This window comes from Erinaceus europaeus, chromosome 10 (genome assembly GCF_950295315.1).
Source record: "Erinaceus europaeus chromosome 10, mEriEur2.1, whole genome shotgun sequence".
Classification (NCBI taxonomy): Eukaryota; Metazoa; Chordata; class Mammalia; order Eulipotyphla; family Erinaceidae; genus Erinaceus; species Erinaceus europaeus.
In genome coordinates this window covers 86,681,277-86,707,322 of record NC_080171.1, presented here as the reverse complement: position 1 = coordinate 86,707,322, position 26,046 = coordinate 86,681,277, and the positions used below count along the sequence as shown (strand labels likewise).

At 40.1% G+C, this 26,046-nt stretch overlaps 1 protein-coding gene across 4 annotated transcripts in view; it reads left to right on the top strand.

Moving 5' to 3' along the window:
• Positions 1 to 26,046, top strand: part of ASTN2 (astrotactin 2) — a 1,286,255-nt gene that overhangs the window by 247,394 nt on the left and 1,012,815 nt on the right. For all 4 annotated transcript variants that reach the window (XM_060200048.1, XM_007521936.3, XM_060200047.1 and 1 more), the window contains one exon: positions 11,147 to 11,531. In XM_060200048.1, the coding sequence (XP_060056031.1) occupies positions 11,147 to 11,531 (385 nt within the window). The remainder of the gene's footprint in view (positions 1 to 11,146; positions 11,532 to 26,046) is intronic.

Here is a 26,046-nt window from a genome sequence, read left to right as displayed (position 1 = left end):
GAATGAAAACCATCTACAGTTGTGAATTACTTTTCTAGATTGGCTGTATCTATTTATTTATTTTTACCAGAGTGCTGTCAGCCCTTTTTTTTTTTTTGTGGTGTAAGGATTTGAACCTGGATTTTTGAAGCCATACCAAAGGTGCTTCCATACCCCATAACCATTATGTTATCCTCCCTGCCCTGTTCTAGATCATTAACAATCACCTAGGTATTTCTTTTTCCCATCTCCTACCACCCACAAGGAGTGTGAGCTTTTAAATTTTATTTTTTATGATAGGAGACTTCATCATCTATGATGTTCTATCTGTGGTTGTCTTTCTTATTTTTATGTAATGCTATTATAAAACACTAACCTCTCCCACCAAAAAAAAAGGGGTAATCATCTTGTCCTTGGCAGTATAGCTTAGCTTGTATCGTCAATGTATTCTCTAGCATCTTTTTCTAGCCCCAGAGGAAATTTCTAGTTCACGAGAGCTTATGTTTGCAGTTCAGTGAAACATCTCTCAGCTTGGAGACTTCCTTCTTATCTGCAATTTTGTCACGTACTTTCATGCAAATTTACCTTCTGAACCTCCACTTCTTTCATCTGTGTAATGGGTAAAATAAATTAGCTACCAAGGGTGCTAAGTAAATTTTACCTTGATTAATGTGGAGCTTACTGGGCAACCACATAGATGAAAATCTGTATGTAATTAATTTTCTTGTGATGTTAGGAAAATCAGCCCATGGTCACAAAAATGTGTGATGCCAGTCTCCCATTATGTATTTTAGAGAGAGATGAAAGAGGGAGAGATATCACAGCATCATTCAACCATTTGTGAACCTTCTCTGGTACTCTGTATGGGGCTCTTGAGTGATTCCCAGGGCTCAGACGCAGGCTCCCATGCATGATAAGGCACACACTCACTGTAATGGGTGAGCTTGCTCCCAGCACTGTTTTGACTGCCCCTCCAGAGTTAACTAATAATCTTTTGTTGTTGACCAGAGACCACTGACAACATAAACTACCTATTAATTCATAAGTGTTAAATGTCATATATAGTCTTCTTAAAATTAACTAAAGTAAGCCCCAGTCTGTGGTGTGCCTGATAGAGTACACATTATAATATGCAAGGACCTGAGTTCAAGCCTCCAGTCCCTTCCTTCAGAGGGAAAGCTTCACAAGTAGTGATGCAATGCTACAAATATCTTTCTTCCTCTCTACTTACCCCATCCCTCTCAGCATTTTTCTGTCTCTCTAAAAAAAAAAATGAATTACTAAAAATGTTAAGTCTAAACCAAAATAACAAAAACATTAATATTAGTAGGAAGTCATAGAAATCATTCACCTTAAAAACTTGTGTCTTGCCCTGTTCACAATAAATTACCAAGCCTAGGTACCACCTTGGAGAAGCCAGAGTAGCAACAGGGTTAATCTGGGTAATTTCACCCTCTCTGTCTGAATGAAAAAGCTGTCCATATGGTAGTGAAATCCCTGATGTGTGAGACTCCTGGTTCCAAAAAAATATATATTTAATAAAGTACTACATTGTGCTGTAGTATAATACTATTATTACCAATGGTAATAGATCTGTACACTTCAAGCCCTGCTTTTTCAAGGGTCAAATGTATTAAGCATTAATAACTCTAAAACAAGGTAGAAAATACTAGTACTCTTAAGGGAGGGTTAAGGTGAAACACTATGGTAGCTCAGGGGATAATGAAATTTCTTCAGGCTGAGTATCGAGAAAGAAAATTCTAGTAGATTGCATTAAAGTCAGACTTCAGTGGCTAGGTGGTATTTGGACATGATGAGGTAGGGGAATGAGGAATAACAATGAGACCATTATTCGGGAAGAGCAGAGGGCTTCAGCACACTTTCAGGACATTCAAGGGGACCAGAGTGATCCAGTATTGTAGGTGCTCAATAGCATGGAGGGCATGGTGGCATAGCTGGTCGAAGCATATATATTCTGAGAAAGGTTTCACTTGGTGGAGGCCCAATTGGCACCGATGTGAATTGCCAACATCAAGAAGAGGCCAATGGTGACTGTGATATAAGAGAGTCATGACATGGAGATACAGGGTAGGTTTGGGATGCTGCATTGTAGATCATATTGCCAGAATCCATGAATTTTCTCAGTAGCACTTGGAGGGACATAGTAGTACTGGATGCATATTCTCGCTCTAAAACCATTTGAGGATGTTACATAGTTTTGGTCAAGTCACTCCTATCCTCTGAGCTTCAATTTCCTTATCTATAACACCAAGAGATTGGGTAGTTTTCTAATAATCACTCCTGATTAATCATTGACTGAGACCCAGAGAATGTGGATGTTTAGTCTCTTTCCCTGTCATAAGTGAATGGGCATGAAAACACCTTGTGGATCATTACTTCACAGCCATCCCAGGGCTGGCTGTCAGGACCAGACATCAGTGATGAGGCAAGAGGGACATTACTTGGAGAATATGCATGTTCACAGCTCTGAGGATTAAAGGCCCATGTTCTTATCACTGCTGAACAGAGTATTATAAATCCAGTCTTAGAATACCAAATCCCCTTGCAGCTTGGCCATTGTGAAGGAATATTAAAAAGGCTGGAGACAGAAATAATCAGTTTCCGAATGACACGCTGTCAAATAAAGCATTTCTCACGTTATCCCTTTCTTTCCTTTCTCTGGCTTCTTCTCCTGCATCCTGGATATTTTAACATGAGAAATAGATTTTAAAAGGGCCAGTCTGAATGGAGGTATAAGTTTTCAGAAGGCTTTCTCGGAGGGGTTCTCTGGGGGTGTTTTTGTATTTTTTGTTCTCTTAAGTCTTTTTGGTATTTGATGCTGTGCATGTAAGCACAACATCTGGAGGCACTATCTGGGCTGAAGACAGAGCAGTGAAAAGAGGTCACACAAGGTTTGAGCCAGTGTCTTGTGTAGGTTTGGACCAGAGCATATATGGGAACTATTAGGTTTATATTCTTTCAGCAAGTTTGACTAAGATTTTAGGTTTCTGGATATTTATTAAGTACCTTCTGTGGACTATATGATGACATCTTAGCATGCATAAATCTTAAAGAATAAATAGGGGTTGAGGACCTAGAATGTGAAAATCGTAACCGCTTGACTGAATTATATTAGCGCAGCTATAAGCCATGGAACTGATAGTCATGGGGCAGGAATGGAGTAGGGGTGAGGGTTTTGTGAGACACAAAAGCTATAAGAAAATTACCACTACTTGGAAGGAAGGGCTGAAAGAATAGAGATATATTTTATAACAGTTTTGTAGGTCAGATGCTCAAACTCATGATAGCAGTAAGATTTACTCATTCTAAAGGCTTTGAGGGATAACTTCTACCCAGTCTCCTACTAGTTTGATGATTATTGGCAGTCCTTGGTATTCCTCCACTTGCAAATGCACCACTGTGATCTCTGTACCCAACTCTCTGTCTCTCCCCATCCCCATTATAGTCTGCCCACTGCAGGGAGTGGGTGTTGTAATTTAACTTAAAAAGGGTTTTGGCTGGGGCTGCTGCAGTGTGTGAAAGGATTCACAGCAGGGATCTGGAAACTGGTTTAAACAATACAGGGTTTATTAGGGTGAAACAGGTAAAAGGCAAAATAAGCACTTATCATCAAGGGTTAAGCGTACACTAGGTCCATAAAGTCTGAGTATAGTTATCGAAAGTTTAGTCCCATAAGATAAACAATTATAAGCTCTGGTAAAGGTTGCTCACAGCTGTAGATGGGTCTAAAGGTTTACTGGCTAGCAGAGTCACACGTGTTCAGTTCCCAGGAGAAGTATCCATGTCATATACCTGGTGCACCTCTGCCGAGATGCTTCTGACCAGGAAAAGAAGCAGTAGCCAAAAAAGAGCAACATGCTTAAAGTCACGTGCTTTTATACATTCCCTTCTCTGAAGCACCTCCTTAGGGTGACCTCATTTTATGCTAATAATCCCAAACTCCTGTTGGGGTCACAACTTGTGGGGAGATAGTGCTGACTACAAAGGCTGCCAGTGGGTGAGAGTCAGAATATCATACTTTTCCAGAATGCTATTCTCTCTGTGGCTCAAGGACAGGTAGGAGTTGGAATCTTATAGGAGCTGAGGCATGAGAAGTAGGTACCCCCCCTACCCTCTACCAGTTTGTTTTTGTGCCATCTGGGGCTAAATGCCTGCATGATAGATCTACCAGTTCCATCAGCAACTATTTTTCTCTTTCTTTCCTCTTTATTTGACAGAACTGAGAGAGGAGAGAAAGAGATAGCCCCACATGTGGGAAGCCAAAGTTTAAAAATCCATGTCCTTGTCCATGGTAGTTAATGTGCCAGTTGTGCCACTACTCAACCCTCACACCCCACATTTTTAAGGACCTTGGGTGCCAGATGATTTATTAGAAATTATCCTAGGGCTGTAGGAGCCTTGAAAAGGAAAAGATTTTAAGCAACCAAGAAAGGGTGCAAAAATATTTGGCTCTGAAGAAAGGGAATAAAAGAGTGGGGGTGGTATTTGTTGACTTTCATGGTGCCAGATCTTTTGCCCAGACTTTTATCACCTTGTTAATTCTTTGCATAATTCTTCCCTTTGGGAACACTGAACCCATTTTATAGGTCAGTCTATTGTAGCCCAGGGAATTGAAATATGGTAGCAAGCATGTCATAGCCAAGGAAAACCAGGGAAGTGAGAATCAGGCCATTGGCCCCCAAATACCCACTTTCCCCAGTATGTCCCCACTCTACCCTTAACATTGTCTGTACTTCACTGCCTTTATTGAAGGGTTGAAGACTTGCTGTCAGTCATAGACCAGACTGTGTAGCTGGTCCTATTCCAGAGAGGGTTCCACTGGGAAAAGTTCCAGAAGAGATGGAAACACTTATTCATTTTCTTCTTCCCATTTTCTGCCTGACAGCTTTCTGAAACCATCAGAACCATAGGAAGGTAAAACTAATAACCTGGAGACTTGGACTGCTCACAGTCTCACAGAAACCAGCCTCTAACCAACAGGCTGGATTTTATTTATTTATTTATTTATTTATTTATTTATTTCTGGAACTTGCTGCCTTTGCTCCTACCTTATTTGTCTTGGGCTGCACTAGAGTAAACACAGCCCAAATTGAATTTGTCATTGGATCATCCTGGAGGCCAGCAAGGCCTCAGCTTGCAAACCTTTGAGCCTTGGCCTCTTCTTAACTTGATTTCTAAAAATCCACAGTCTTCTCCCTTCCTCCTCTTATCCCTCCTCAGCTCCCAGTTATTTTGTAGCATTTTCTCCCCCACCAGGGTATGTGTTGTTCCTGGCCTGTAGACTCAGTGTCTTCACACTTTCCTCGCCCTGCTGCTTTTCCCGTTACATCTCTTAGCTGTGTGTTTGTTTGTCCTTGGTGAAGGAGACTCATGAAAAATTGGGAGCAGAGCTCTGTGCATTTAGAGTATTAGTGCACCTGCCTGGACTAAGCCAAAAGGTGCAGATTATAGTTTCTTCTTGATGCTGGCTTGCTTTTCTATTTATCTGGTGTTGTTGTTTTTTTTGGAGGGGGGGGGTAGGGGGAGGTAGAGTGCCCTCTACTATGACAAAAGCAGTCATATAGTTCTCTTTGAATCTGTTCTTATTCCCAAGACCTTTCAGATTTAGCTTGAACTGATTGGCAGTACAGCTTGCAAGGATGGGAGTTTATTGCCGGTTTACCATGTATCACACAAACTGGATATAATAATCAGTGTTTATAAATTCATACCCCAGAGAACTAAGTGTTAAGCACATGCACTTCTGTGTGCAAGGACCAAGGTTCAAGCCTTCACTCACCACTTACAGAGGGGAAGCTTTATGAGCAGTGAAGCAGTGCTGCAGGCATCCCCCCCTTCAATTTCTCTCCATCCTGTCTTGAGAAAAAAGAGAGAAGATAAATGACCATTGTGAGTAGTGGACTCATAGTGCAGGCAGAAAATCCTAGCAATGGAGGCCTGGCAGTAGTGTGGTAGGTTAAATGCACATGGCATGAAGCGCAGGGACAGGTATACAGATCCCCAGTTTGAGCCATGGGATCCCCTCCTGAAAGAGGGTCACTTCACAGGTGGTCTTCACAATGTCTTCAGGTGTCTATCTCTCTCTCGCCCTCTCTGTCTTCTCCTCCTTTCTCAATTTATCTGTCCTATCCAATTGCAGTGATAACAACAACAACAAGGGCAATAAGGGCAACAAAAAATGGGAAAAATGACCTCCAGGAGCAGTGGATTCATAGTGCAGGCACTGAGCCCCAGCAGTAACCCTGGAGAAAAAAATAAAAAAGAAAACCCCAGCACCCTAGCAATAACCCTATGAAAACCCTATGAATAACCCTAGATGATAGATAGATAGATAGGTAGATAGATAGATAGATAGATAGACAGATAGGGATGGGAAAATAGAGGAGAAGAGATTCCTGCAGTTCTACTCCACTGCTCATGTAACTTATCTCCTGAAGATAGAGTTTAGGGGCTTGAACCTGGGTCCTTGAGCTTGATACTATGTGTGCTTTACCAACTATGCCACCACCATTTGCCCATCCAATAGGAAACTTTTAAAAAGCCACATGCCATGGCCCTGTGTGCTCTAATACTGCATGTATTTCCAATTATAATTTGCAGAGGGGTCTTCAGAGAGCCTAGGAAAGTCAAGGTCACCCAGAATAAACGTGGAATCAGAACCTTTTCTTATATGCTCAGAGCCTCTCAATTCACTGAGTCTCCACTGTTCTTTCCTTATTTTTTTTTTCCTTATTCTGATTCTAGATTGTTCTGAGGGGGCCACTACCCCCCTCATTTACTCCTCATGAATATATGGATATATATTTTAATATATGTAACACACATATACATATTTGTATATAATTTATGAGAGTGTGACACAAGGACACTGTTCTAGCTTATAATGGTGCTGGGGATTTAACCTGGGAGCTCAGCACCTCAAGCATTAAAGTCTTTTGCAAAACAGTGATGTGATTTCCCCAGCTCTCCTTATGCTGAAGGTAATTTGACTTACAGAGGTGCTAACCTGGGTGAGCAGCCCTTGTCTCTGTGCCTCAGTTCCCTCCATTACCATAAGAAACAATGGTTAACATTCCTATCTGTAAAGTAAAATGGAGCCATATATGTCAAATGTTTGTTCCAAATTTGGAAGGATTTGGAAACTAGAGACGAGTTTTGCAGAATTGGCATTCAAGTACAGTAGATCAAGTACAGTTCACCATTCATTCCTTTATTTAGTCATCAACATTAAAGTAAACTGGCAGAATAAAATCAGCTGCTCTTGATAGGTAATCTATCAAAGATCACACCACTTCTCAGTAACCTATTCTAAAACCATATCATGGTAGGACAGCTCTTTGCTGCTATTCCAGGATGCCACTCTTGAGTTGTTGCCTTAGAGGCCAAGAATGGGACTGCCTGCCTTTCAAGAGCTTCACATGTGGATGTATGAACTGACTTTGGGTGGCAGTGGCTGGTAGAGGGGAAGGAATATGGAAGAATGGAGTTGGTTGGACCTTGTATTTCCCTTATTAATATCAGTCTTGGTAGATCATAAGGTCAAATATCCCTTATCCATACAAAATACGGAACTGGAAATAAGAGGGGTTAAGCCAGACAGGGCCTGGACCTCAAAGCCAGCGAGACACCCGGAATGGGAAAAGTTGAAGCAGGTTATCTAGAATGACTTTTTAGACAAAGAAAATGACAAAGAAAAGTGTGAAATAGACCATATCACTGACCCTGTTGGGGACTGGTCTCAAAACTGGGATGCAAACATAACAAGGCAGCTATTTTGCAGTCCCCAAATCCAGTTCCTCATGCATGTTGAAGTGTATGCTCTGTCAGGTGAGCTTTCTCCCAGCCCCTTGTTCTTCTTTTTTAGCACTGATGCTCAAAACTGACAAGTAATATCATGTCACATATGATTTCTCAGCACAGAACAATAACTATTGCATGTTCTGTAGAAGGAAAAAACAATCTGTTGTCATTTTTCTAGGGCTCCAGAGGAGATAAACTTTATATACCCCTATCTGACATATATTTGACAGACTGAACACACACACTCACACACATACAGACTTAAATATACACACAAGTATAGCTTTGTTGAGTTTGTATATTTGTCCTTAAATTCTGACAGCCAAAGAAACCTTGCTGAGAACCCTGCAGTAACTCACTGTCTAAACCAAGGCAGGGTTATCATTCATCCCTGCATAGCTGGCTACCTCTTAGCTCACTTATCCTCCCACTCCCCGTCCTTAGTGAAATTGATAGATCTGGCTTAGGGAGTAGAGGACCTTGCAAAAAGAACACGATTGTGTGTTCTAATATCAGTTGAGCCACTGGAAAAGCTGACTCACTTTACTGAATAATATTCTTCTTGGCCCAAACTAATATTCTTCTCTTCTTCTCTTCCTCTTCCACCTCTTCCTCCTCCTCCTCCTTCTCTCTCTCCCTCTCTTCTTCTCCTTTTCCCACAGGTTTTCATGCTTGTGCAGTTCCACTGACCTGGCTGGAATAATTATTTTATTTTTTTCTAACAGAGGATGAGAGAGAGAAAGAAAGGGGGGACACCACTACACTACTTGTGAAGCTGGTCCTTTGCATTGTGTTCCAAATTGGGAATGAGTGGCTCAAACTTATAGTTGGGCAAGCTATAGACCAGCCATCCCCAAACAGGTATTCTAACAGTAGTTATCAATTCTGCTTTGCTCTAGGATGATATATTTCAGTTTTAATATCTGTCATCTTTGCTTGATGTTAATACAGGCAATAATTAGAAACACCCTTACCTTTTATTTAATTATTTTATTTTATTTATTTAGTTAGTTATTTTTGTCACTGGAATTTTTTCCTACGTAGAATTACAGAGAAAGAGAAACAGAAAGAAAGGCCACAGAATGGAAGCTCACTGATAGTCTGGTGGTGGTTGGACTTGAAGCTGGGTCATACCCATGACAAATCAGGTGCATAACCCATATGATCTGTCTTTTTAAAAAATTTCATTAGTCATGTAATCTATCTTGTCAGCCTCACATTTACCATAAAAAATCAAAGTCAAAGAAGAACAGTAAACCACAAAGCATGGTTGAAAGAGTACAGGCTTTATAGATTAAAACAAAAATCAAACAACAATAATACGTGAACAAAATAAGCACACAAATAATTACTTAGATTTTGTTTACTACTCACAATCTCAGTCTCTGAATCTCTTGGTTTATTTTGCTACCCTTCCTTATACAAGGGTCAGCTTTTCAGTCTCCAGTGATTACACAGCAGGAGCTCAACAAAGTATTCTCTGACAGCAGCAAACAACATATATAATAGTGATTCTAATACAAGATACCACTTAGCGTAGGTGTACGGTAGACACTACATCTAGGTTTGTATAATTAAACTCTGTGATGTTTGCACAATGGCAACATTGCCTAAAGATGCAGTTATCAGAAGGTATCTCCCTCCTTAAGTGGTGCATAACTGTGTATGCGAGATAGGGAAGGGGCTGAACTTTGTTCACTGAAGGTGAAGTACTTTTGGCGCTGAGTGAAAGAAGGGTAGTGACAAGAATGCAAATCTTCTACCTCAAGACCTTAGCAGGTTCTGTGGGGAATAAAGACATGTTTGGTGAATACTCTTGTCCATAAAGAGTTCAAAGAGTAGGGTGATTCATGAATTTCATGAATTATGCCAGATTTGTTGATAAACACGTTGGGCCATTTCAGCTTAACATATGACATGCAGATTCAATCAAATATTTACTTGTTGAATATATAAGGAAAGAAAAAAAAAAGCTTCAACTAGATTTGCCTTAGACTTTTTTTTTCTTTGCCACTAATGTCATTTCTGGGGCTTGGTGCCTACACAAAGACTCCACAGTGGCTGGTGACCCTACCCCACCACCCACACTTTTTTTTTTGAAAGATAGAGTGAGAAAGATTTGCAGCATTCCCCCATCACTTCTGAACTCCCCTGCAGGTGAGAAGTGGCGGCTTGAATCTAGGTCCTTGTGTACGGAAATGCACCTGGTTGAGTCACCTCCCAGTCCTAAATTTGCCTTAATTTTTAATGAGTGATAGAAAGGTACCTTTCCCTATTCTTTCATTCATTCAGCAAATATTTAATAATAATCGACTTTGTTCTCACTCTCTCATTGCAAACCAACCTTAAAATAAGAGTATTTCTGAGAGTGAAGAAAACACAGAAATAGTGTAGAAATTGTATTTGACTTCATAGTGCTACATTGCATTTGCAACAGAATTGAAGAAAAGCTCCTGTCTCTTGAGCTCTTAGAGATATCATCAGAGATGTGAAATAGGAAAGAGATAATTTTAGCAAAAGTCCTTGGGTCACTCATGCTGCAAGGGATAGAGTGAAAATAAGACTCATACTCTGACCTGTGTGAAGCCATAACTCTGCCTGTTATTATTACTTCTTCTAGATTGTTCTGAGGTAGCTGTTAGCCATCTCATTTGCTCCTTGTGAATGCAAACATACATATACATATACGATTTACAAGAGAAAGAAACTAGAGCACCATTCAGCTCTGGTTTATGGTGGTACTGTGGATTTACCTGGGAGCTCAGAGCCTCAAGCAGGAAGGTAGGAATTTTCACTCATTGTGAAAAGCAGGGCTCAAAGACATCAAGTAATTTGCCCAAGGTGACAGTTTGTTGATGAGAAAGCTAGGTTTCCAAACAGCATCTGTTTGGTTTCAAAGCCTGGCTAGACACCCTGGGACTTTGTGTACTTTAGTTAGATGCATCATTTTTTTTTTAATTATTGCTACCAGGGATATTGCTGGGGTTCTATGCACACATAAATCCACTGTTCCTAGTAGCTTTTGTTTTTTAGTTTCATTCAGTTTTTGCATGGAGACAGAGAGAAATTCATCTCTGGCAGAAAGGGTGACGGTGAGTAAGAGAGAAAGATAGACAGCTGCCAATACTGCTTCTTCCCTGCAGGTGGGGAGTAGGGACTTAAACTCAGACAGACCCTTGCTCATGTAAAGATGTGTGTTTTACTGGATGTGCCATCATCCAGTCAGCGGTGTGAACTTTGAAACCAAAGATCTGGTCTGAGTGTGGTGAACAGAAGAACCAATTCCAGAAATCCAGCCTGAAGAACAGTGGTCCATTTGCTTATCATTCCTTTCTTCCTGATTCAGGGTGGCCTCATTGCGCTGTTGCTGCTGATGCTGGTATTCACTGTGGCACTGTATGCCCAGAGGCGCTGGCAGAAGCGTCGCAGAATTCCCCAGAAGAGTGCAAGCACAGAAGCCACTCATGAGATCCACTACATCCCATCAGTGCTGCTGGGTCCACAGGCCCGTGAAAGCTTCCGCTCCTCCAGGCTACAAGCCCACAATTCTGTTATTGGGGTGCCCATCAGGGAGACCCCCATCCTGGATGACTATGACTATGAAGAGGATGAGGAGCCACCCAGGCGGGCCAACCATGTCTCCAGGGAGGATGAATTCGGCAGCCAGGTGACCCACACTCTGGACAGCCTAGGCCGGTCAGGGGAAGACAAAGGAGACTTTGAGAAGAAAGGTGAGTCCTCCATATTACATTCTACCTTCCATTGGGTTTTCCAAGGGAGTTTGGAATGGGGCATAAAAAGCTTGACCATTGAGAATACAGTTCATGTTTTCCTGGCTAAGCCATTTTGGGTTATCGGACTGTGAATTTTGCATCTTCAATAATGATTAAAGACAGAAAATAATATCAGTTTTCCTAAAAATGGAGTTTGAGAGTTATGAGGGTTATAGTTCAACTACTTTGGCTGCAATTCTCCAGTGCCCCTTGATTACCTTCCCTGATGATCTTCTCACTAGTTAAGAGAAAACTCATCTTTCCAGACACTGCCATTAGAAAGCATTTCCTCAAAAAAAAAAGTGTATTCTTTTTTTTTTATTTTTTATTTAAGAAAGAATTAGTGAACAAAAACATAAGGTAGGAGGGGTACAACTCCACACAATTCCCACCACCCAATCCCCATAACCCACCCCCTCCCATGGTAGCTTTCCCATTCTCTAGCCCTCTGGGAGCATGGACCCAGGGTCGTTGAGGGTTGCAGAAGCTAGAAGGTCTGGCTTCTGTAATTGCTTCCCCGCTGAACATGGGCGTTGACTGGTCGGTCCATACTCCCAGTCTGCCTCTCTCTTTCCCAAGTAAGGTGTGTCTCTGGGGAAGCTGAGCTCCAGGACACATTGGTGGGGTCTTCAATCCAGGGAAACCTGGCCAGCATCCTGGTGGCATCTGGAACCTGGTGATTGAAAAGAGAGTTAACATACGAAGCCAAACAATTTGTTGAGCAATCATGGATCCCAAGCTTGGAATAGTGGAGAGGAAGTGTTAGGGAGGTACTCACTGCAAACTCTAGTGTACTTCTGCTTTCAGGTATATATTTTGCAGTAGTTTATGGATACGTGTACACATAAGCTCTCTCTCACAGAAACTGATGTATATCTAGGTTTTGGGACTTTGTTAGAAAGTGAACCACCTGAGATGTAATTAGAGTATACTATGAAAAGAAAGGTCTCACCCGAGTAATGAAGCTGAAGGGTTGTCATTCCACACGTGAAGTCTCTGGACACAGTCTGAGGTGAAGCATGTTGAGGTGGCAATCGTTGCGTTGGTTAGGTTGTGATCGGCGGATGCAATATTATTTGGTTTGGATTGGGAGACGCATACGGGAAAGTGGGCCCTATCCAAGTGTTTCAGGACTGGGGGAAGTAGGGGCTCTATAGTGGAGATGTGAGGTTCCTGCTGTCTTAGGGTTCAAAAAGACAATCGATAGTTAATGTTATCATCACATTATTTGTTAATTGGGTTAACTTTGAAAAGTCCTTTTGTTATGGTTTGCTGTACAGTATCCAGTATCTTGTATATAGCTGTGCTATTGGATGCTTCTAATCTACTTGGTCTAGGCTTTTGAGAGAGTCCGCATATCAAATACACAGCCTATATATTAAAAAGATTCAGTTTGTGTTTTGAGAAACTTTGAGACATACAATTGATTTTCCCCCTCTCATATTAATTAACTACTGATTTATATGTCTACATTTTGCTAGGAGTGTACGTAAACACCATTCCCACCACCAAAGGACTGTGACCCATCCCTCCCACCCACTCCTACCCCCCACTGGCCCAGGAAGCTACATGTCTACCCCTCACCACAGGGTTTTTACTTTGGTGCCCTACTTACAATTTGATCAGGTCCTGCTTTTAGTTTCCCTATCAGATCTTCTTAGTCAATTTCTGTTGATGAGTGGGATCATCCCATACTCATCTTTATCTTTCTGACTTAGCTCACTTAACATAATTCCTTCTAGCTCTGTCCAAGATGGGTCAGAGAAGGTAGGTTCATTGTTCTTGATAGCTGCATAGTATTCCATTGTGTATATATACCACAGCTTTCTCAGCCACTCATCTGTTGTTGGGCACCTGGGTTGCTTCCAGGTTATAGCTATTATCAATTGTGCTGCTATGAACATAGGAGTACACACCTCTTTTTGGTTGGGTGTTATGGAGTCCTTGGGGTATAACCCCAGGAGAGGAATTACTGGATCATATGGAAGGTCTATGTCTAGCCTTCTGAGAGTTCCAGACTGCTCTCCACAGAGGCTGTACCAATTTACATTCCCACCAGCAATGTAAAAGGTTTCCTCTGTCCCCACATCCTCTCTAGCATTTGTTGCTGCTGTCCTTTTTGATGTATGCCATTCTTACAGGAGTGAGGTGGTATATTAGTGTTGTCTTAATTTGCATTTCTCTGACAATCAGTGACCTAGAGCAGTTTTTCACATGTTTGTTAGCCTTTTGGATCTCCTCTGAGGTGAATGTTTTGTTCATATCCTTTGCCCATTTTTGGATGGGGTCATTTGCTTTTTTGGTGCTAAGTTTGCTGAGCTCTTTATATATTTTGGTGATTAGTTTCTTTTCTGATGTCTGGCATGTGAAGATCTTCTCCCATTCTGTGAGGGGTCTCTCTGATTGTTTAATAGTTTCTTTGGATGTTTCTTTCTTTTAATAGTTTCTTTTCAATTTGATGTAGTCCCATTGGTTTGTTTCTGCTTTAGTCTTCCTTGCAATTGGGTTTGATTCATCAAAGATGTCCTTGAGGTGTATGTGGGAAAGTGTTTTACCAATGTTTTCCTCTAAGTATTTGACTGTTTCTGGTCTGACATCTAGGTCTTTGATCCATTTGGAGTTGATTTTTGTTTCTGGTGAGATAAAGTGGTTCAATTTCATTCTTCTGCATGTTTCAACCCAGTTTTCCCAGCACCATTTGTTGAAGAGAGCCCCCTTTTTCCATTTAATCCTTTGGGCCCCCTTATCAAAGATTAGATGCCCATAGGTGTTGGGATTTACTTCTGGGCTTTCAATTCTGTGCCACTGGTCTGTGTGCCTATTTTTGTTCCAGTACCATGCTGTTTTGATGATGATAGCTTTATAATATAGTTTAAGGTCTGGGAGTGTGATGCCTCCATTTCTGTTTCTTTTCCTTAAGATAGTTTTGGCAATTCTAGGTATTTTCAGGTTCCAGATAAATGATTGTAGTGTTTGTTCTATTCTCTTAAAGAAGCTTGGTGGAACTTTGATGGGTATTGCATTAAATTTGTATATGGCTCTGGGGAGAATATTCATTTTGATGATATTTATTCTTCCAATCCATGTGCATGGGATATCTTTCTATTTCTTGGTATCAGTTTCTATTTCCTTGAGTAGCGACTCATAGTTTTCAGCATACAAGACTTTCACTTCTTTGGTCAACTTTATTCCTAGGTATTTGATTGATTTTGCTGAAACAGTAAATGGGAGTGATTTCTGGATGTCTTCTTCTTCAGATTTAGTGTTTGTATAAAGAAATGCCACTGATTTTTGTACATTGATTTTGTAGCCTGATACCTTGCTATATTGCCTAATAACTTCCAGTAATTTTCTACTGGATTCTTTAGGTCTTTCTATGTATACTATCATATCATCTGCAAATAGTGAGAGCTTGACTTCTTCCCTTCCAATCTGTATTCCTTTGATTTCTTTCTCTTGCCTGATTGCTATGGCAAGAACTTCCAATACTATGTTGAAGAGTAACGGTGACAGTGGATAGCCATGTCTAGTCCCCGATCTGAGGGGGAATGCTTTCAGCTTCTGTCCATTGAGTATGATGTTGGCTGTAGGTTTGCTATATATAGACTCCACTATCTTGAGGAATTTCCCATCTATTCCCATTTTTTATAGAGTTTTGAGCATGAACGGGTGTTGGATTTTGTCAAAGGCTTTCTCTGCATCTATTGAGATAATCATGTGGTTTTTGGCTTTGCTTTTATTGATGTGGTGAATGACATTGATTGACTTACGGGTGTTGAACCAGCCTTGCATTCCTGGGATGAATCCCACTTGGTCATGATGAACAATCTTTTTGATGTGTTGCTGTATCCGGTTGGCCAAGATCTTGTTTAATATTTTGGCATCTATGTTCATCAGAGATATTGGTCTGTAGTTTTCCTTTTTTGTTCTGTCCCTATCAGCTTTTGGTATCAGGGTGATGTTGGCTTCATAAAAGGTGGAAGGGAGTATTCCTGTTTCTTCAATCTTATGGAATAGCTTAAGAAGTATGGGTATTAACTGTTTCCTGAAAGTTTTGTAGAATTCGTTTGTGAAGCCATCTGGTCCAGGACTTTTGTTGTTGGGGAGATTTTTAATAATGGTTTCAATTTCTTTGTCTGTGATTGGTGCATTTAGATTTTGTAGTTCTTCTTGGTTCAGTTTTGGAAGTGCATAGGTTTCTAGGAATTGTTCCATTTCTTCCAGATTCTCTAGCTTGGTTGCATATAGTTCTTTATAGAAGTTTCGCAGGATTCTCTGGATTTCTGTGGTGTCAGTTGTGATACCTCCTGCATCGTTTACAATTCTGTTAATTAGAGTCTTCTCTCTTTTTTGTTTGGTGAGTCTGGATAGGGGTTTGTCAATTTTGTTTAATCTTTCAAAGAACCAACATTTGGCTTCATTGATCTTTTGTATGTTTTTTTTATTTTCGATGTTGTTTATTTCTGCTCTAACTTTAGTGATTTCTGTCCTTCTGGTTGCTTTAGGGTTCCTTTGTTCCTCTTCCTCCAAGTCCTTGAGGTGTGCAGTAAGGTCATTCATTTGAGCTTCTTCTTGGTGTTTAATATGTGATTGTATGGCTATAAGTTTCCCTCTCAGTACTGCTTTAGCTGTGTCCCAAATATTTTGATAGCTTGTGTCTTCATTTTTATTAGTTTCCAGGAACATTTGAATTTCCTGCTTGAGTGAGTCTCTGACCCAGTGGTTCTTAAGGAGCATGTTGTTTAGTTTCCAAATTCTGTGTCTTTTAATAATTTTCCATTTGTTGTTAAATGTTAGTTTTACTCCAATGTGGTCTGAGAAGATACTTGGGATGATTTCAATGCTCTTGAATTTATTGATGCTATCTTTGTGGCCTAACATGTGGTCTATCCTTGAGTATGTTTTATGTGGATTTGAAACGAAGGTTTATAAAAAAAAGTGTATTTTTATGTCTAATTGAAATTTGTTTTCCTGGTTCTCTGGTTAAGCATACATGGCACAAAGCACAGGGATCGACTTAAGGATACTGGCTTGAACCCCTGGCCCCCCACCTGCGGGGGGGGTTGTCTCTTCACAAGCAGTGAAGCAGGCCTGCAGGTGTCTATCTTTCTCTCCCCCTCTGTGTCTTCCCTTCCTTTCTCCATTTCTTTCTGTCTTATCCAGCAACAACAACATCAACAACAACAACAATAATAATAATAACAGTGATAAAAACTAAAAGGACAAGAAAAATAAATAAATAAATAAAATATTTTTAAAAAGAAAACAGATAAATGCACATTTTTGGAAAACATTTAGACTTATATTCAAATTCTGCTGCCATTACCTTACTGGGTGGTCATAGAAAAGTTTTTGTTTCCTCACCGAAAGATTTTGAAAAATATCAAATATAAAAACAACATGTGTGCAAAATGTCTAACCCAGGGCTTGCTACATGATAGATACTGGAGCCCTGAGGGATGTATCTATAGCATACAACTCCTTCAGCTGAACTGGACCCTTCTAACCCTCTTCAATCTATTTTACTAACTTCTACCCATTATAATCTGCTCATTTCCTGGGAGTGCCTGACATATTTTCTCTGCCCACCATGATCTCTTCTGCCTTTCTACCTCTGGCTTTTCCATAACCACTCCATTTGCTTGTCTTTCCAAGTGTGTGTATTTGTGTGTGTGTGTTTTCATGTAACTTCTCACCTTACAAAGACCCTATGGATTTATTCCATCTTTACATGGTCTATGACACTTTCACAGTGGGGCTTGGAAACAAAGAATTTTCAGTGATTACCTTGACAGAGTAAGAATGTTGTTTTAGGGGAAAGACCACCAGGCCAAAGCATCGTGTTTCTTTTGGCAAAGATAGTAGCTACATGAGACAATCCCTTTTCCTTTAGTCTCCAATTTAGACTTCTGCAGTCCCATTTAATTAGTTTTACTGTTTTGATGTGGAAAATGGATTGTTACATGGCAGGCCAGCCTTCCATGCAGTTTTATTGGTGGTGTCAAATGGTAGATTTCTGCAAGTCCTGATGAAGTCTTCCTAGATTGGCTTTGTTTTCCATACAAGCACCTTTCCCAAACAAGCCTATGGAAGGGATCCTCTTCTTCCTCTAGCTCTTGAGCCAGGTGCAACTATTGGAGGTGATCGATCCCTGTTCACACTGTATGATGATTAGTTCCCCTTAAACTGAGAGAAATTTGAAATCAAGGATAGTGTTCTCAATCTTTGTTTCCCCAGTTCCACACACAGTGTCTAATGCTTTATAGTAGACTTTCTAAGCATACATGCTGACTGAAGGATTGTAAGATTGATATTGGTCAATCAAGATCAAATAAAGCTTGGATGCAGGCTAGAATTCCTAATTACAGCCCTTCTTTCTTGTTATCCTCAAAGTTTGGGAACTCCTGGAAGCAGAAGGGTTAGCAGAGTAATACTAGGATCCTTCAGAAAGTAGCCATAGATTGAGAATAATAACTCAAGAAGCATCATTGGGGCCATCAAGTAGTAATAGATAAATATCCACCAAGGAGAGAGGCCATGAAGCAGCAAATATAGATTGATTTCTTACCTACATCATACTGCTTTACCAAGTTTTTTTCTGGAAAACTTCAGATACCCTCAAAGTGGAGAGACTTGTGGGATACAAGAGTCTCTCTCAATATCATATTTGGTCTCTTCCCTCTCTTGTCCCCCACCTTTTCTCAATCCTCTTTTACTGGGAAGTCCATTCAAAAGCAATCCCATGGTCCATTGAAATCGCATAGCTAAGGGCACATTCCATCTGCCTATTTCACACTTGGAATTTGACTATACATTTCAAACTGCTTCATTATACTTGAGCTTTACCAGGCTGTTTTTTAGCTTGGAACTACAAGTGGTACAGGGAACATCTGGAGAGTAGGGGAAGAAGTTTCATTACCAAGTGGCTATTTGAATCCCTAGGTTTTTTTAACCTTGCACTGAGAAAGTTTGATATTCAGCAGATATGCAACCTGTTATAACTCTTCTGACACTATTCCTTCCTCCCTTCCTTCCTTCCTTCCTTCCTTCCTTCCTTCCTTCCTTCCTTCATCCCGTTTCTCCATTGCTAGACTTTCACCACTCCAGACAGATGTTTTCAGATTGACAGGGACAGAGAGAGAAAGGCACAGACACCACAAGATCACAGAAGCTTCCTCAAGTGCTATGGAGCCCAGTCACAAATCTGTGTCACGTGCATGACAAAGCAGGTGTTTCTCCTGGTGAGCTATCCTGTCAGCCCCCAACCCCCTGTTAGATACTGAGATTGCTCTGTCCTAGTTTGTTAGTAGCTCTAAGTCCTATGCCCTATTCCCTATATAACTATAACTTCCCAGTTCTCCATATGATCTGTAATTCCTAATTCTTCTTCAGTACTATTCTGATACCTCTACTGTACCAGAGCAGGTGGATTAAGGATATTGTGCCAATATTGTATCTGTGATCCTGCCTTGCTGGTTAGTTCATGTGCCTTGAGAGTTCCAGGTTTTATGAATATTGCCTCTCATTCCATCATATAATTTTGCCATGTCATTTATATATGAGTTGTTAGCACTATGATTGGTATCTGGCATACAATAGATAGTCTTACATTTCAGTTCTGCTTATCCATCCTTACATTTCTTTTTCCATCTCTGTATAGTAGGAATGGGAAACCAACTAAATTGGACCAAGAAATATGTCACTTTTCAAGGGATAGGATAGAAAATGATTGAATGGAATTGGGTTTTCTTAATTTTATTCTAGTATTGAGACAGAAAAACTTGGATTTGTAATAGAAAGGCATTGGAAAGTAAAGAGAAGAACCCCAGAAAGTCTGAACTGGATAGAGCAAAATCTACCTTTGTCTTTCCATCCTATCCCACTAGTAGGAATCAAAGATTAATCCAGAATAATAGTTGGGTTTACATACATCTAGCATTTCTCAATACACTTGTAGATTGGTTACAAACATAAATATTATTAATATTATGGTGTCTCAGTTTTTGTATACACATAAACATATACAGATAGAATATATTTGCATATATCTGAATAAACATTACTAGAGAAAAATCAGCAATGTATATTATTAATTTTTTTAATATTTATTCTCTTTTGTTGCCTTTTTTATTGTTGTAGTTATTATTGTTGTTGGATAGGACAGAGATAAATGGAGAGAGGAGGGGAAGACAGAGAGGAGGAGAGAAAGATAGACACCTGCAGACCTGCGTACCACCTGTGAAGCGACACCTCTGCAGGTCCTTGCACTTTGTGCCACATGCGCTTAACCCGCTGCGCTACTGCCCGACTCCCAATAGTATATATTATTATGTAGCAAGCTTACAGTTAGTATATTAATAAAATCTTTCCATAGCTCTTTCCATAAATATTAGTCTTTTTGAAAACTATATAGGGCCTAACATGTGACACATGACCATTTTTAGTTTACAACCCCCTGGAGTTCACCATAGTCTGAATGTTCATCAGTTACAATGAATCAGTAAGGAATCTTACAAACACACACACACACACACACACACACACACACAGAGAGAGAGAGAGACATAGACACACATTTTTTTTGCAAAGTGTAAGACTATTTTTGCAAAATAGATGCTTAAAAGCAAAATCACTGTATCAAAGGGTGCAATTACCCATTTGCAATTACAAATTACATATTTGTAATTCTGGAAATTATTGCCTTATTTATTCACTTTTAAAATGTGTTTTATACTCTTGGGGTGTGGGGAGGTCTGCATATATTCTCTCACACAGTTCCACACAAGCAGTCATCACTTTGGCTATTCTTACGTTCTCTGGGATGCTTCAGCTGTTTATCCATATAGTGACGTACCATTTTTTAAATTTCTTTATTAGGGAGTTAATGTTTTACATTAGACAGTAAGTAAAATAGTTTGTACATGCATAACATTTCCCAGTTTTCCATATAACAATACAACCCCCACTATGACTATCATTTTATATGCACAATTTCCTCTTTGGATTTCTTTTGCTAGTTAGCATAGTTTGAATTCATTATCAAGTCAGTCTTCACAGGAACCCCAGCAATGATGCAGAATAGAGGCTTCTCTATAATCTTCCACTTCATTTCAGAACACGTGTGGACAAGGGAAAGAAAATTGTATCAGATGCTAGAGTAGCTCTAACAGAGATGGGGAGGGGTCATGGTTTCCCTTACATTGGTCCAGTAATCTAAATGGAATTTGTTAATTCTCAGCTCAAGTGGGACTCTTGGAAGAGTGTGGGAGAAGGGACTCTGTGGTCTGTAAGAGCCCAGCTGCTGTCCTTTACACCATCCTTTAGAACTATGTATATTTGACCCTGGGGGAGGCACAGGAAAGGTTGACAGGGAAACTAATTTTGCTGCTATAGTTGCTGCTGATGGGGAAGATGGCAGCTGGCTTGTTTATAAGCACTTTTCTGGAAACTTCTCATGAATTATGCCACTTATACCTTACAATAGACCTCTGAGATATGCACTAATATGGCTCCCTGAATTACAGAGCAGGAGAGTGAAGCAAGAGGAACTCAGTGATTTGCCCAAGGTCACATAGTTTGGAAAGTGACTGAACCAGATTAACAATCCAACTGGAGACCATTGGGAAGACAGTGCTGGAAGATGAGCACAGGACACCTCCCTTAAATGCTGTGGCCCTTGGGTAGGTCCCTAACTTATCGGAGGATAGCTACAACATAGCCACCATGAGCTTGCTTCACCCAGGAATCTCTGAAGACAAATAGGCAATCAATATTTGTTCTCCCAGGCAGGAAACTGCTACACAGTAATTTTGAGTTTCTAAATTAACAGAAGGGACTTTATAACAGGGTGATCCCATTTTTTTTGGATTGTTGTGAGTGTTACCCCAAGGGTGTAAAAACTCATGTTTGGTGTATTGATAAAGAACTCTAGGAAATGGGTTATTAACTCACCCTCCCAGTATGCCCTGTGAATGTTGTGTAAATGTCATCAACCCATGCAGTGCTCTCTAAAATTTCAGAGCTCATTCATAGTCAACATGCCATCTGATGCCTTATGTTTGTGTTCAGACTTCTTTGCACAGAGACTCTTGCCCAACTTTCCATCCCTCTTACCTTAATCCTGCCCATGTATCCCCACTACTAGCTACATGGTGTTCCTGGTACCCCTCAAATGTTCATCTTCATATACCTTCATGATTACCCACCTTGCCTTCTTGCCTGCCCTCCTCTCAGCAGCTCATCAGTTGTGATTGGAGCTATTTTATGCTTTATTTAAAAATATATATTTGTTTTTTTTTAGTTATTTAATATGCATAAGAAGGAGAGGAAGACATATGTCAGAGAACTTTTCAGTTTTGGTTTTTAATGATGCCTGAGATTTGAACATTGCTCCTCTGAGTCTTGAAAATAAATGTCTGTTTCTCAGACTTGCTAAGCTCCTATACTACAGTTCCTATGCTTGGATCCTAATTATTTTTGTCTGGAACCCCATGCATCTCTTCACTTTCCCAATCTAACCCTGCTGACTCTCCATTTTCAGTTTAGTTTCAGCTTAAAGCTCGTGTCTTCAGACAAAACTCTTTTCTTTATGAAAGTCTTCCTATTGATGTCTTTTATTAAGTCATTTATTTGTTTCTATGATAGCACAACAATACATTATATTGTTTGTAATTAGTTATCATTTTGTGTGTGTGTGTGTGTGTGTGTCCAGCGTTATTGCTGGGGTTTAGTGCCTGCACTATAAACCCATTGCTCCTGGAGGCCATTTTTTTTCCATTTTGTTGCCTTTGTTGTTGTTTTTGCTATTGTTTCCAATGTTGTTGTTGTTGGATAGGACAGAGAAAAATGGAGAGAGGAAGGGAACAAAGAGGGAGAGAAAGATGGACACCTGCAGACCTGCTTCACCTCTTGTGAAGTGACCCCCCTGCAGGTGGGGATCTAAGGGCTCTAACCAGGATATTTAAGCAAGTCTTTGTGCTTCATGTCGTGTGCAATTTACCCACTGTGCTACCACATGACCCCAGTCATCATTTTTTTTTTCCTCAGAGCACTGCTTAGCTCTGGATTATGGTGGTGCTGGGGGTGGAGTTGATAGAAACGGGGACCTTTCAGGCATAAACGTCTTTTTTTATCAACATTATGGTACTCCCTTTGACCTGGGTATCTTAATTTTATTGATAGAAGTAGAGTTCCATGAGACCATGCACCAGGTCTTTTGGGTTTTTTCTGTACCTGCTAGACATCCTGGCACTTAATATGTGAAGCATATATGTAGGATCAGTAGATAGAGGAATGGGTTAATAAATGAGTGAGTGGAGATTTGGACACTTTTGTGCCTTGCTCTGGGCTGTTAGTCTTTGCATAAACTCCTTACCTCTATTCTGAACTGGACCAACCTTGGTGAGTATTGTCAAATCAATGATTAGTTGAATCTTCCTGTTGATTTCATTAAGAAATAAATGTCTCTTCTAAAAATTTAGAGATCATTTCATACTTCTATAGTGAACAGTAATGAAATCATAATTTGAACTCAGCTGTGTCTGATTCTCAAACTGAAGCATATTCTGAAGATAACACAACATGTCTTAATCTTGTTCATTTATTTGAACAGGAGAAGGGAAGACAGGGCCTACATAGCAATAAACTGTAGTTTCTTAGCACAGTGTTTGTCAAAAAAAAGAACAGTATTTATCAAAAAGTGTTAAACATCAGCCATAATTATAAGGATTCCTATACTGTAAGCACACACATAGACAGCCAATGTGTGTACATGTCTCTAAAATACATTGTTTTGCAAAAAGATATTTACCCATATTCCATGGGGTGTACTGTGATAATTTCTGTTATTTTTATATTATGCTGGTGTGAATCACTCAGTTGATTTCACAGCTTATGTGTGGATCATACAATGAAATTCAAAGACATCTCAAATTTCAGAGGGACGAATAAAATTCTAAGGTTTCATTGGGGAACATTTCCCTGACCGCAGGATCTGAAATATGTTCTTGGACATGCTTTTGTCTGGAAATCTAAAGGATTAAAAATTGAAGGGTCCCAGGTGAGGGTTAAGGCAAATGGTGTGAGACTGACCAGGCTTACATGACATCTTTCTACCTTATTGTTCCTGATACCTTTCCATTGGTGTTTATTTATTTAATGTATTTATTTATTTATTTATTTATTTATTTATTTATTTATTTCCTCCAGGGTTATTGCTGGGGCTCAGTGCCTGCACCATGAATCCACTGCTCCTGGAGGCCATTTCTTCCCCTTTCGTTGCCCTTGTATTATAGCCTAGTTGTGGTTATTATTGTTATTGTTGATATTGTTCATTGTTGGATAGGACAGAGAGAAATGGAGAGAGGAGGGGAAGACAGAGAGGGGGAGAGAAAGACAGACACCTGAAGACCTGCTTCACCACCCATGAAGTGACTCCCCTGCAGGTGGGGAGCTGAGGCTCAAACCAGGATCCTTACACTGGTCTTTGCGCTTTGCGTTTAACCTGCTACGCCACCGCCTGACCCCCTCCACTGGTGTTTTTTTTTGTGTCTTCATCACAACATATAGTCTATGGCTTCTGTCATCTATATAAATGGGACTGGTCAGCTCTGGCTCATGGTCGTGCTGGGGATTGAAAGTGGAATCTTTGATGTCTCAGTCTATGAAGGCCTTTTTGCATCACCATTATGCTATCTCCATACTTTCTCTTTAAATTGCACACCTTTCCCCTACCCTCCAATTCTCCCTCAGTGCTTCCTGCCTGGAAAGCAATATTCACTCTGAAATCTTATATCAAGCTGAATGCCCTCATATTCCCAAGTCTTCCGAAGCCCCAAATAAAGATTCTCAACGAGCTTGGGAAAGAAAGCATCCTTCCTAACTGTTCCAATTATAACCGGACCTTGATATTGATAACTAGGCCACCCCTAGGGGAAGCAGGATTGTTTTAAGATGATTTAAACATTTGAGTTCCATCTAAGATTATTTTTGAAAGAAAGTATATTCAACATAAAAGTAAGTTTGAACATGATTTTCTTATACCAAACTGTTCTGACTTCCATTTACCCAAACTGTTTCTCTGCTTTCTTTGTTCAAAGTACTTTTTAAGTCTTGTTATAAGATGTTCCATGGTTGGTTTAATGTGCCTTCTGAATATTTTATTTATTATTGAAAAAAGACAGAGAAAATGAGGGGAGAGGAGAAGATAGAGAGAAACAGAAAGACACCCGTAGACCTGCTTCACCTCTTGTGTAGCTTCCCCCATGCAGATGAGGACTGGGTACTTGTACCTGGGTTCTTGTGCAATGTAATGTAGCCCCTTGTAGAGAGGAATTCATATTTTCGTCCTTGCACCCTTTTTGGACCCACCTCTCCTCTGTTATTTGACTGATTCATTAATTAGTTCACTTAATACACTCTTGATGAACATCTACTATGTGCAAGGTGACTGTGTTTAAAGCAGAAGGTACAAAGCAAAGTGAGAAATGGTTTTCTCCTGGAAGTTCACAGTTTAGAGAAATATAAAGCAGTAATGGCCACTTTATTTTATATAGTCCTTTAACATCTATAGAAGGGCTTCATAAACCCTGTATGGTAAATTCCACCTGTTACTGAACTCCATTTGAGAGACAAGAAATCTCACTGTAGCTCAGATAAAGTCACTCATCCAGAATGCAGTTGATTTGGAGGTTACAATACTGAGACCTGTGCTTCTTAATTATAGAGTCTTTATTCTTTTCAGTTTGCTACACTATACTTACCTCTCTGCAGCATGCTGAATAACAAAAATCCTGTTACATCTTCATAGTTACTCTCTTTTACAAAGTATTTATTTATTTGGTATGACAGAGAAATTGAGAAGGGAGGGGGAAGTAGAGAATGAGAAAGAGGAAGAGAGAGAGAGACAGAGAGAGAGAGAGAGGGACCTGCAGTACTGTTTTACCACTAGTGAAACTTCCTCCTTGCAGATAGGAATTGGGGGTCCTTAAACATGGTCCAAAGAGCCACGACCCGGGGCCCCTTTACCCCAAATTCTTATAGATTTTAAACTCAAGTCTTCAAAAATGGCTAGGTAGCCCTTTGTCAATGATAAGGTAGTGTGCTGTAGTTTGAATGCAATATAACTAATCCTAACTCTAAAAAATGAATTTTTAATAGTAAAAACTGAAAACAAGAGGGAGATGATCAGGATTTTTGTTAAAGAAAATGGTTTTCTAGTCTGCTTAGAAAATATTTCAAATTGGGGTCAACTAGGAATACCAAAGGATACCACCTGGGATGAAACAAGACAGGAATAGAATGGCGTCAGGTACCCACCAAGTCACGGATGATTACAAACACATGTGTCTCATGGACAGAGAGGAGCCTAGGGAGAGATTAAGTTGCTGGTAACAGTCTGCAGTTTACCAGTGGAGGCACCACCTCCTGTCTGTTTCTCCAACAAAAAGATGGCTGAAGGGAGGAGAGGATTCCC